Genomic DNA, 13,873 nt, shown 5'->3' on the forward strand with positions numbered 1-13,873 from the left:
TCTGCTTTTGTAGGATGGCGGGGGCAAGGGGGAATCCCTTCTGTCCCCTTCCCCAAGGCTGTTTGACACCGAGTGCTATAGACTGTGTACCCCCAAAGTTAATATCAAGATCCTAACCCCCAAGGTGATGTTTTAGGGGGTTGAGGTTTGGGAAGTGATTAGGCCATAAGAGGCAATAGTCATTCATGGAGCCCTCACGAATGGGATTCGTACCCTTATAAAAGAGACCCTAGAAGGGATGCCTGGGTGGCTCAGTCGGTTGAGCGTCCAGCTTTGGCTCAGGTCATGATCTGACGGTTTGTGAGTTCGAGCCCTGAATCTGGCTCTGCACTGACAGCTCGGAGCCTGGAGCCTGTTTCGGGTTCTGTGTCTCCCTCTCTCTCTGCTCCTCCCCTGCTCGTGCTCTGTCTCTCTCTCTCTCTCTCAAAAGTAAATAAATAAACATTAAAAAAAATTAAAAAAATTAAAAAAAAAAGACCCTAAGGAGCTCCCTCAGCCTTCTGACCATCTGAGGACACAGCAAGAAGACTAGCTTCTGTGAACCAGGAAATGGGTCCTCACTAGAAACCAAATCTGCCGGTACCTTGATCTAGGCCATCCCAGCTTCCAGAACTCTGAGAAATACTTGTTTATAGGCCACTTAGCCATAGTATTTTGTTACAGCAGCCCAAACTGAGACACAGAGTATGTTGAAACATTGATCCTCTTTAAAATTATGTATGCTACTTTAGGGGTGCCTGGGTGGCTCAGTCGGTTAAGGGTCCAACTTCAGCTCAGGTCATTGTCTGAGGGTTCGAGCCCCACATCGGGCTTTGCACTGACAGCTCAGAGCCTGAAGCCTGCTTTGGATTCTGTGTCTCCCTCTCTCTCTGTTCCTCCCCCACTCACGCTCTGTCTCTCTCTCTCAAAAATAAACATTGAAAAAATTTTAAAAAAATCATGTATGCTACTTTGTTTTAAGTGTATATTTAGGTCTTTTCTCTTCCCCTAAACTGTGGTCACCCTGATTGCAGACGTGATATTTTATTAGCCTTTTTCACAGTCTGATGACAAGGACAACACACCTCAAGTTCCACCGCCTCCTCTTGCAAACGCTAATATAACTAAACTGGGGGAAAGGACAGAATTTTATGCATGTAGTCGCTCTTACGTCATCCTAATTTGATCTACTTGATGTATTTTCTGTAAAAAAAAAATAACTGAAAAAATTAACACTAGGACTTAAAGTTTAGGCTAGATACAATTCTGGAAGTCTCCTCTTTTTTATTATCGGAGAGGAAAAATCATTCTGGTGGAACGCTGACTTTCCTTTTTCAGTGCACGTGACTGGTAATTTGTCGGCTGTCACCGCGGTGCCCCTGATGGAGGGCTGTCTGTCATGTCTGAGTATCAATTGTACTGCACACGATCTCACCTCTCTCTCAATTACAAAAGTCGGCACAGCAATAAACAGATGAAAACAAAGACCACCTGCTTGGGTAGAGACACTGACCACAGGGCAATGGGAAAAAATATCCTAAGATCTTTATTTCTGGACAAACTTAGAAGGGAGGTGGCTGTTTATCTTCCATAGTCATGGGTATTTTCTGGGCCGATGGCTGCTAAACAAAGCATGTCCTCTGGGGCTTTAGGACTCGGTATTTGTAAGAGATTATATTTCTCCCACTGGTCATGAAAGAACCAGAAGTTAGCAACTACCACCTCCAGCCTTGAATAGCTTGTTGAGGTTGTGGGTTTGTCTAGAAGGGCATTAAAGTGAATCACAAATACAAACCCACAGCCAACCAACCCTATTCCCTTTCTAAGCCACATTTCATCTCTCTCATCTCCCATTTTTAAGACCTACATCCAGAAGAGCTTTAATGGGAGAAGGGGAGATGAATCCAAGGCCGGGGGAACCAAACCTCCATCGTCTTGGTATCGCTGTCAGACATGTTTCAGTTGAGCACATGTGATAGCGTGTGGCCATGTGAGCAGACTGCTTTAGAGTGTCTTGACAAGCACAACCAAATCAGCTCAGAAAAAGGAGTCTAAGGAGTCAAAATAGAGAATTAAGGTTGCATGCGTAGGCCACAATATTCCTAATTTTGTGCAAAATATTCCTAATTACGAAGTTCTAAGGATGTATTTAGTCAGAGATAAATATTTAGTTTAAGATTTAAAAACAAAGCAAAATAAGCCAGGACCAATTTGTGGTAGGTGGAGTTGCAGAAAGGTATGATGGATGAATTAGAATAATTATAAATGAATTCATTTAAGAAAGTAAATGTACCCTAAAATACTTGAAAATGGTTTGTTTCTCCAAATAGTTTAAATGACCCATTGTTTACTCTGCTATGCAAATTCTTTCTCTTTAGATAATAAAAGGGTTGATGAATAATCACACAATCCAAATTAGTGACATTTAATTTAAAGAATCATTAATCATACCACCTTCTAATGTTATAATCATAAACATTAGAAGCCACAAAGTCCTTTGTCCTATCCAGCCCTCATGACTTATTCTAGATGAGACTATAACCCTGTGTAATTACAGGTGACACATTGTGAATCCACTTTTGAATTTGAGAATTAGCACCAAAGCTCAGGACAAGAAACTGTGGCCTATTCAAGTTTCTCTATGTATCTGGCTATCCTCTCTTTAATAGCCACAACATTTGTCCTGCCTTTGGCTGTTCCAGTCGTTCCCTAAAACCTACTACTCACCTTAAAGCAATTACAATCCACAATGCACCACTCACTGTGCTTTCGGTGCAAAATGTGTATTCTTGGGTGTGCAAACACAGGGAGAAGAGATGGTCTGTAAGCTCTTCCCTATTTAAGTAGTATTCCACCACATACGCTCAATGTCACCGCTAATATTTATGATTTGGCAAAGTGATATTGTCTTCTGAGAGACACATTTAGGGGCCTAGAGAGAACCTGATGAAGAAAGATTTTAATTCCAGAGTATTAAGCAATAGGGAACCACTGTGTAAATTTTTATAAGGGCTGATTGGATGAAAGCAGTATTTTAGGAATATCTGACAACCATGATAGAACATACCAAAGTAGGAGCTGGAATAAAGTACTTCTGCATCAAACCCAAATACACTGTTGCTCTGCTAAGATGATAACTATTTATCCTTTGTTAGCAACAAGCCGAGGCTTTAAATGATTCTTCTGAAAGCATGAACAATTTATGTTGACGGATGTAGTCAAGTGCCCACATGAGAAAATGATGCTTGAGAATGTCTAGCTAGTAGTGTTTAATGGCTCAGTCCGGGAGCTCATGATTAGCAGAGCACTGATCTCCATTCTTGTGGCCAAGGTAGCTGCATTCATTCGTTTCTCCAACAACTGTTTTCTGCAAAAAATGTTTTCAAATACCTACAGCTATAAGTGGAAGCTGATCAATTAAAAACAAAGTACCGACAGTGAAGAGGTTTCTACAACTTGATCATTTCTTGAGTAGAACAATTAGGGGACGGAGACGTGAAAGCCAAAAGCTGTATCTGTGTCATAGGTTAAGACTGTTGATACATGAGGTATCGAAAAACTAAAGCCTTTTGTCTTCAAGACATTCACTTAATGACATTATAAATTTACCTATATTATCTTTAAAAAACCTTCTTAATGTTTATTTTTGAGACAGACAGAGCGTGGGCAGGGGAGGGGCAGATAGAAAGGGAGACACAGAATCCGAAGCAGGCTCCAGGCTCCCACAAACCGTGAGATCGTGACCTGGGCCGAAGTCGGACGCTTAACCGACTGAGCCACCCAGGCGCCCCTTACCTATATCATCTTACTATCTATCACAGAGGCTTTCTTGGTCCAGAATTTGGTCCAATTCTGCAGGAACGTTCACCGAGAGCAGACTGTCCTTCTCCGTCCCTTGACACGGGCTCGGCTGTGTGACTGTTTTGGCCGATGGTATGCAGACAGAGGGGACAGCATGCCAGGTGAGGCCTTCAGAGGCTCTGCACGCTCGCCGTCTTGCGTGTCTGCCACTCTACTGAGAAGAACGTGCTGGCACCAAGCCCACCGAGAGCCACGAGGAGCGTGGCCATCTGGGTGTTCCATGGATCTCTTCTAAGAGGCCGAGTGGCGCCACACCAGGTGCCATGAAACCAGGGCCGTTTCAGATCGGCCAAATCGTACCTGAGACGCAGGTGCACGAGCAAGAGCAATGACGGGGTTTTAAATCACGGGGTTTTGAGGAAGCATAAAACACGGCACGTCTGGGCCAACAGCTAGTGCACCCAGTGGCAGATCACTGGAATCGAAGTTTGCAAGCTCATACTTGAATGGAAATGTTACCTATCACTTTTTGCCCCTTGTTCCACCAGGCATGACACCGTCAACATAAAGAACTTAAGTCTGTGTGATTTTGTGCCGTTTATCGTCTTCCTTTTTTTCCGCTTGGTTTATCTACCGTGGCTTCCCACTGCCTTTCATGCTTCTTGTTGGTATGTGCGTAGTTTCCTATTTTGGAAATGTTTTTTCCATTTTTCTGACATTCTGTTTTCTTTTCTTGGAAACCCCAAGTCTTTCGAATAATGCTCTCTTTCTCTAACACTTCTTTCTGCCTTAAGATCCTTACCAACTTTGAGGGGAAAAGGAAACCGTAATAATCTGTTATTATTCTTACTCTGACAATTTAGGAATATCTGCAGAAACTTGCGGTGTTTTTGCTGTTGTTGTTGTTAATAGAAGTTTATACATCAGAACGCATGAATGAGAAATGCAAAGTCAGAAACATCCCCCACGAAGTGCTTTGGACACTCTGACAGCTACAATTTATCAACATAAATTACTGTGCTTAGCAGCGAAGCTTTTGTCACAGGGAGACAGGGCGCTTCCTAAATTGCCCACTGCCCTCTTTAATAATAATCTTAGTTTTTACCATCCAGATATCCCAGGATAAAAGACACCTCGATGCAGCCAGAGATAGAAAAAATCAGATTTTATGGACATCACTGCGAGCATCCACTTGCTACTCTATTCGTCTTCAGATTAGTCTTTTCCCCTCCGTCTACGTGTGGCAATAGATTAGTACTTAGGCCAGAAGGGAAAGTTTAGCAGTAAACAGGTCGGCCTGTCTGTCGTCTCCTTTTCCTTTTGATCAAAGAGAAGACTTCACAGAATTCACTGTCAGTCTCTTAGTGGTGGCTTCCAGCAGCAGCAGGTGGAGAGAACCCTTTCATCCGCTAGCATCGCACCAGCAAAGTGATTCTAAAATGCTGACCTTTACCATGTGCTCCTAAAGGCACCAGTAGTTGCTAAATAGTATGGCTAAGTGTATTTAAACTGCTTTAGACAATTTAAGCACTAATTTTTCTCATTTTTTTTTAAAAAAGTATCAATCTACCTTTTTAGAGATATTTGAGATATATTACCACACAGTAGCAGAGTTTCATACATATTCATTCATAAAAGTCTAGTTGGGGTTTTTTGGATACGGTCGAATTCCAGCGGACTTCTCTAACAAAGCAGGTGAGAGGAAACCTGGTCCTGGACCTACCACTTAACTCCAAAGCCCGTGCCCTACTGCACCACGCTATCTTTGAAGGAAGCTCCTGCCCACATGATCCACTCCTTGAAAGCCAGTTTTAAGACTGCTATCCATAATGCCAAATTTTGGAGCTACCTTCCTCCAGGATTACAAGAACAGAAACTTCTGGTTTAGGAATTGTAAAACAGGCTCATTAAGAATCAACCATCTGCATACTTAGTAAGCTTTCTGCCCTTATAAGCTGTGCCACAACCCAAAGAGGGTTGTAGAGGTAAGAGCAAAGTTATTTATAGCCAGTTTCTGAGTACTTGCAATTTCATTAGCTGTCAACAGATGTACCACAGTCTCTAGCTTCAGTAAAGCACGGTCAGCAGCAAGGGGCTGATACACAGAGTAATAGCTGCCCCAAGATGTCCATCTCCTGAATCCCCAGAACCTGTGACTGTGCACATTACGTGGCCAGGGTGGGTATAGGCTGCAGACAGAATTAAACTTTCCAATCCACTGACCTTAAATAGAGAGATTACCTTGGATTATCCAGGTGAGCCCAGTGTAATCACTAGGGTCCCTTAAAAGAGGAAAAGAGAGAGGAGGTCAAAGTGACATACTGTTAGACTTGATCTAGCATCGATAGCTTCAAAGACAGAAGAAGAAAGCCAGAAGCCAAGGAATGTAGGAGGCCACCAGAAGGGGCCGAGGTCAGAGACACAGATTCTTCCCCAGACTCTCCAGAAGGAAACATGGGTCAGCTGATACGATGGGCTCAGTGAAACCCACTTTGGATTTCTGAATTGCAAACCTGTACAATGAGGAATCTGTGTTGTTTTAAGCCACTAAGTTTATGGCAATCTGCTACAAGATCCATATGAAATGAATATAGGTTACCATCTAAATTATGGGTAACTGAGAGACAAGAATGTTAAATGTAAAACAGCATCTTATTTCAATAAAAAATAGCTTGATTCAAGAATAGAAAAGTGCAAGCAGCCAAAGAAAAAATAAATTGGACTTCGTCAAAATTTAAAACTTTTTTCTTTGAAGGACGGTATCAAGAACATGAAAAGACAGCCTCCAGGAAAAAAAGTATTTCCAAAATCATATATCTGATAAGGGTCTATTAACCAGAATGTATAAAGAACACAACAGTAAAAAGAAAAGACAACACAACTTTTGAGAGGGCAAACGACGTGAATAGGTATTTTTCCAAGGAAGATGTACAGTTGGCCAACACGCATATGAAAAGATGCTCCACATCTCTGGTCATCATCGTTGGGAATGCAAATCAACACCACAGTGAGATACCAACGGACACCCATTATGATGGCTATTTTTTTTTAAAGGAAAATGTTGGTGAGGATGTGGAAAAAAATGGAACCTTTACACACTGCTGGTGGAAACGTAAAATGGTACAGCCACTGAAGAAAGCAGTTGGGCAGTTTCTTCAAAAATTAAATATGGAACTACTATATGATCTAGCAGTGCTACTCCTAGGTGCACACTCAAGAGGAACGAAAAACGTAAGCTCACGCAAAATCTTGTACATGGATGTTCACAGCAGCATGATTCATAATAGGCAAAAAGTGAAAAGAGCCCAAATGTCCACAAACATAAATGGGTAAACAGAATGTGGTATATCCATACAAAATGGAATATTACTCGGCCATAAAAAGAAATGGAGTACTCTTACATGCGACCATTGATTAAACCTTAAAAATTTTATGCTAAGTGAAAGAAGCCAGACACAAAAGGCCACACATTGTATGATCCTCTTTATATGAAATGTCCAGAATGGGCAGATCTACTCTCTGTCTCTAGACAGAGAGTGGGAGAGCGGTTGCCAGGGAAGGGAAGAGTGACGTACTGGGACTGAACGCTGATAGATACACGGTTTCTTTTTGGCTGATGAAAATGTTCTGCATAGCACAGTGAATATACTAAAAACACGGAGTTTTATATTTTAGAGTGGCATGCTCTGTCTCTGTCTCTCAAAAATGAATAAACGTTAAATAAATACCTAGATAGTAACCATTACCTTGTCACCTTGAGTTAAACAGACATTGTTAGTGGAGTAAATCTGTGTTTTCCATGCACTTAAAACCCCCAAACGCTGTCCTTGATCTTATTATGAACCCAACTTCGATTGGAATAAGAACATTACCTCGGCGTTTTTAATTCCTTCAGTTGATCTGACTTTCTGAAGTGCCTTCTCCATTTTAGTTTCAAGTCCTAACTCTTGCCGTTTTTGTATCTTCTTACGTCTGTTGTCTTACGTCTGCTGTCTCATCCCCAAGAGGCTCTCCTGCAGCAGCCCCCTTCCTCTCTGGCAGAGACCAACTAATTAGGTATCTACCTGGGTGTCTGTCTACTAGACTGGAAGTCAGACGCCGTTTCTAGTCTTTTAGTGATTACGCTAGGAATTTCAACATGCTTATGCTGATGATGTCTTATAGTCTTCAGTAACTTTACCCTCATCATGGGGAATGTAAGAATCTCCGGACACTTGGAACTCCATTTAACCATCTCAACTTAAATGCCTGTATGGTATGGTTGTTGCCTATTTTAATTCTGTGTATTTCCCCTCACTTTAAAGAAAAACTTTTGTTTTTAAATAACTAGAGATTTAAGGAGTGTTGTAAAGAAACACACAGGCAATTTCCATGCATAGATAATTCTACTGCTGACGTCTGTATCCCCGATCTATAATGATAAAAATTATTATAATAACTTAATTTTGTCTGCAGTGAAAAGTCAATGTAGAGTTTAAGGCCCTCTGCTTCTCTGTCAAAAAATGAAAAAGATCAAGCAATACGGGTTGTGATAAGCATGTAATATTTTATTACATTGTGCTGGTAGGTTCAGGGATCCATGTTGAAAAACCTGATTAATAAATTTATCATCTTTTTATGTTTCTTTTAATCTAACAAGATTTAGGTTTCTATTTCACAAAGAGACATTTAACTTCCTCATCAGGTCATTCTCAAGTTATCTTTAAAACATAAGAGCTACTTTCTGCCTCTTAAGCAAAGAAAAGCCAAATATGTGCAGAATACAGAGGGATACAGAATCAGCGGAGTACAAAGCCACATGCCTTCTTTCCTTTCCCACAGAAGTGCAAAGATCAAAACGCAAGCTAGGACGCGTGTTCAGATTTTTTAAGGGATGCGACAAATGTGCACATAATGAACAAGACCTTACTTTCTTTACTACGTATCAGCAGAGTTGTGAGCGTGTGTAGAAAAATGTCAGATATCTAAACAGTTTTTTAACTGAAACTATAATAATAACCCTTGACAGTTCTGACTTATTTTCTCCGTTTATATTTTCTTAGTTACTTAAGTTTATTTTGTCAATGCATTTATTCACACGAACTAAATGACACCGTTTTTTCCTAATGAGCGATCTCCTAATCATTCAGGCTACGCGGCAGCCTTAAAGTCTGAGAGATGCTAATTGCACTTATTGGAAAGTATCTTGCTATTTATTTAGCACTTATTTGTGTTCTTTGCACTTTTATAGAGAGGGACCCAAACAATCATGACGCGGTCTCCCAGCTAGATCCTGAGTGCCTAGAACACAGCATCACTTGGGTTCTCATTAGAAAAGCAGAATCCCCCGCCTCCCCTCAGACCGAAGAATGAAAGTCTGCATTTTAACAAGACACATTAAAGAGTAAGAAGTACTGAGGTAGGCCACTCTTTTAAAAATTAAGCCCTCCTTTCCACATGCCATTATTCTCTCTTCTCCCCCCATTTCCTTTCCTTCCTTCCTTCCTTCTTGAAATCCAAGGTTCATTATTAAAAATAAAATAGGGGTGCCTGGGTGGCTCAGTCGGTTGAGCGTCTGACTCTTGGTTTCAGCTTGGGTCTCGATCTTACAGTCTGTGAGTTTGAGCTCCACCTCGGGCTCTGTGCCAACAGTGCAGAGCCTGCTTGCAATTTTTTCTGTCCCTCTCTCTCTGCCCCTCCCCTGCTCACTCTGGGTCTCTCTCAAAAATAAACAAACAAACCTAAAAAAAAAATTAAAATTAAAAAAAAACCTTCTGGTCACCAATTCGGTCACTGATATCTTCTTTAGCGATCAAACTATCTCATTTTGCTTTCTCTGGTTACCCCATTCCTGGAATGGATTCTATACCCTTGCTCCCTTTAATTCACTTACTTCCTTCTTAATTCTGAAGCTTGACTTTCACTCCAGTGTGAAACACACGCTGTACACACACGCACAGACACAGATGTAGATGATTAATTTGGGTAAGTTTACATCAACCTTATAGAATCTAGAGTCCCTGTATTGCCTGGAAAGTGAATTATCTTAGCATTTGTGCCTGATGATTTTTGAGTGCCCCTCCTATCATGCATCCGTTCAAGATCGTCTACATCTCTGTGCTCCTGCTCAGCTGGCTAGGTTGGCCTACACCAGCCAGTGTACTGACTGTCTCCTACAGTCCTGTCCCAACCTGGAAAAACAGAAATTTTCTATCTCTGCAGAGCTACCCCACAAGTATACACAAAGAATTCATGGCAATGAAACAAATGGGGCCTCGTACTTGAAGCTTATCTATTTTAGACATTCTTCCTGAAGATGTCGGCCTCCTAAATTCTAGAAGGCAAAGGCCCATCTATAGTCTAGTGTTAGAAACAGAGACAAGAAAAGAGCCACGGGATTCCTCCCCATCAAGTGTTACAGAAGAAGCTCACACTATGGAGGAATCAAACCAGAACAAAACCGAACCAAATTCTCCTCTTAATCTCAATGGCTTTCTTTTCTTCCTTCCTTTTTATTGTGCCAAGAACACTTAACATGAGACCTGTCCTCTTAACAAAATTTTAAATGCACAATGCAGTACCGTTAATTCTAAATGCACAGTGCGTAACTGTAGGCACGATGTACGGCAGATCTCTAGAACTTCCTCATCTTGCGTAACTGAAACTTTATACCCATCGAATGGCATTTTATGCAAAGGTTTGAAGGTTGAGATGCTTTGAAATTTACTGGGTACCACGGCCCACTCACCTTCCAGATTCCGGGCAATCTGCTCCCTAGTGATTGGATGTTGTGTTATTCATCAGGTCCGCCTTTTATGAAGAAAAATGAAGAGCATAAAAGAAAAGAACCACAGTGAAAATGGGGGTGTACCGAAAGGTTAATGTGCTCTTCAGCCCACTCCAGATAGATCACTGAGCAGCCACACAATCTGTTTATCGGATGCATGCAGAAAGAAATGTTACGCTTCACCTTTGGAAATGGGCCATTACTCCTGTTGACAGATTATGAATTGTGGAATATGGCCGGCACCTGGCCAGACAAGGAAGAGTTCATAAATCAGACTCAAAACAGAAATACCTGACTAAAATTCTTGAGTTCTTTGAGGGCTCAGAAAAGGAAATGTAAGGAGAGAAGCAGTTAAACCCACATATGTGTATGTGTGTGTGTATGGTGGTTTTCTTAAGACCGTTGTGAAGGTTCTACAAAGAAGTGTTTTTCGCTGTTCTGTTTTGGTTGGCCACAACATTCTGGGTTCACCATAGAATTGGGTAGGAGTAGGGTTTCGTGTGCAGTTGGGATAAAGACTTTGGTCTTCAACAGGAAATTAGCTTGGATCTTCCTAGAATTGGGTGGGAGTAGGGTTTGGTGTCTTTGGGACAGGATAAAGACTTTGGTCTTCAACAGGAAATTAGCTTGGGTCTTCCATTAGAAGAGAGAAGGGATCAATTCTCCCAGCAAAAGGTATGAATGGTTGATTGTCAGGATGTTTGTTTACTTCACAAATAATCTGGAAAACAGGCCCATAAGTTTACAGACGTGGACAACAGCTACAACTTGGTAGATAATATGAGGCAAATGGCTAAAGGGATGAGAATAAGCTAAGAGTATGTAAAGTCAGTAAAAACAGGCAGAAAAATATCAACTAAAATAAAAGGATGCCATAAATGCCCTTGAAGAAAAATAATCTAAGCTACTTGTGAGAAGACTGGTTCAGAATATTTATTTTGTGATGTAGGAGTGAAACCCAAAAGTGACTTTTAAAACTATTACCTAAAAAGATGTTTCACTGAACCCCAAAGCTCTGCAAATATCGATCATCCTCTAGAACAGTGCTAGTAAGACACAAAGGTAGTGTTCCACTGTTGTGTGATCCACTCACAATTCATCCTCTGCTGATGAAACACTTATTACCGAGGACTTGGGATGGGCTGTTGATTTTTCCACATGCCCTGCCTTTACTTCAGACAGCAGCCGTGAGGCTGGTACCAACCAATTCTTCATCAGTGTAGCACTGTAAGAGTTTGTACTTTTTGATGAAGAGGGGGAGAAAAAAAGTCTAACCTATAAAACATTACTATGTCACCAGCATAATTTCTAAATGAGCTTATTTTAAAAATCATTATTTAAGGCATGCTTTAGAATATAATATATAACATCATAAGAAGTGGAGAATAAAAGGTATGTCAAGTCTTTCTGGCTGTGATAAAGCACTATCTCTAATAATACACTTTGTTTATTGAAAGGCTTTTCAGAGTGCTGATAAATCAATGAATTATTTTCAGATGTGAAATATCACTACTTTTTCCTGTTCCTTATTAATACCAACAACTTCAGTTTGTCAGGCCAACTGAGTTTCTCCTGCTCTGGGGAGACAAACTTGTAGTCTTTTGGTGCAGTTGTTAGTTTGACCAGCATTTTTACACTAGAAGCCAAAGTCTTCCTCAGGCACTAAGTACCGTTTCTTAGGCCACCCGAGGACTCCCTCTCAAGTGCTACCTCTGCCTGCTCCTGGCAAGGGAGTCCAGTCCAACTGGCAGGGAAGGAGCTAGATGGCTTCATCAGCAACTGATAAAAACAAAAACAAAAACAAACAAACAAACAAACAAACAAAACCCGATGCTCTTATGGGGATGGTCCATTATAACTTTCTATTCTTTTTTTCCCCCCTACTTAAATTTTGCCCTCAATCTTTGACTGATTTCCCTAGTATAAACTTTGTTAAATGGGCACATATGTGTACATCCTTCTGTACACCCGCATCTAGGTCCAGACCTACAAATACCTGTATCCCAGTCACCGCTCAGCGTGTGCCCACTGGTGGATGATGGTGTCCGACAGGAGAAGCCCCCAGTGAGTGCAGGCTTTCCTGGAGGTTGGTCTGGCCAGCTTAACTGTCACGCTCACTTTCTGGCTCTTAATTTAAAATGCTCTGTTATCTGAGTGTTAAAACGAGTATGTACAGGTTTTTTCTTTGTCAAGATGGTTCCTCTGCGTCTAAGTTTTTTGTTCCTCAGTAGGATTCTAGTGCCTTCCCCTACTAGCAGCAACATTCTTTCTGGTATAAAGCACACCAGAACTTTAATTGCAAGAGTCCATTTTAGGGTAAGTACCATATCTATGTGAAGTGACTGAGATGCACAGCTTTTATGTTTCATCACACCTGGTACGAGTTTAAAGCCGCAGAAAATAAATTCCAGGCACCTTTATATTCAGTCTGTTGAAAAAGAATGTTACCAGTCTTGCTGTGATTTATCATTTTGATGTTATTTCACCATATCCTTCTGTTTCTCCAAAGGAAATGACTGTCAGACATGTATTTTAGAGAAACAGTGATTTAATAATTAATTGTCAGTGAATTGTCAGATCATCAATAAGCTAGCCAAGAACATTATAAGCAATGTTTATCCTAAAATATCCTAAAATATCCTATAAGCAATGTTTATCCTAAAATATCCTACCTCAGTGAAATAATTCTATTTTAAGGTTTCTTATGGAAAGCGGTCTTTCGGCACTCAAGCGTCAGTGACCGAGTTCCATGCCCTATGCATGAGGTGTGTGAGGCATCGTGCCATGTGCTATCAAGAGAAGCCTCAAGATGCATGAAATGTTGAAGGTAAAATAAGGTCAATTTCATAAGAGATTTAATTAAATTCGGTAATAGCCCAATATAAATAAATAAAGACGAGTGGAAGTTAGTGTTTATCAAATTAACTGAAGAGAGAATAATTGCTCTAACATTTACTATATTGGCATTTTGTAGGAAAACTGCATCTAGAGACATGAAGAAGAGCCACAACTTGAAGGGAATCAGAACATGTCACCCAAAACAGGCCACTCTGACACACGGATTATTTTGAGCTGAAGGTACTTAAGAAATAGCAGGTGCAGGAAGGGCTCTCTGACCTCCGGCTTTGTACCTGAAAGCAGGGCGTACATTTCCCATGAGTCAGGGGCTCTCCCTGCACCGTGAAGAGAACATTCCTACTACTGGAGCCAAGGAGTTGATGCCAAGACAAATCTGTATAAACAGACCTAATAAAATAACCCTTTTCTTCCACTAGTTTCCCTCCATATATTTCCTAGTCACTCTCCCACAATTTACTGCCCTTAGCC

At 41.0% G+C, this 13,873-nt stretch overlaps 1 protein-coding gene across 14 annotated transcripts in view; it reads right to left on the bottom strand.

The window, feature by feature from the left end:
* The window catches only part of TPK1 (thiamin pyrophosphokinase 1), a 349,214-nt gene that overhangs the window by 29,604 nt on the left and 305,737 nt on the right, over positions 1-13,873 (bottom strand). The window contains exon 8 of one of the 14 annotated variants that reach the window (XM_049642045.1): positions 10,508-10,569. The exons of 12 other annotated variants lie outside the window; for them this stretch is intronic. In XM_049642045.1, coding sequence (XP_049498002.1) covers positions 10,553-10,569 — 17 coding nt within the window. In that variant the 3' untranslated portion in view covers positions 10,508-10,552. Of the gene's footprint in view, positions 1-9,026; positions 10,570-13,873 lie in introns of those variants that run through there. One more of the 14 variants, XM_049642044.1, reaches the window with a different exon arrangement.

The sequence above is a fragment of the Panthera uncia genome, chromosome A2 (genome assembly GCF_023721935.1).
Source record: "Panthera uncia isolate 11264 chromosome A2, Puncia_PCG_1.0, whole genome shotgun sequence".
Taxonomy (NCBI): Eukaryota; Metazoa; Chordata; class Mammalia; order Carnivora; family Felidae; genus Panthera; species Panthera uncia.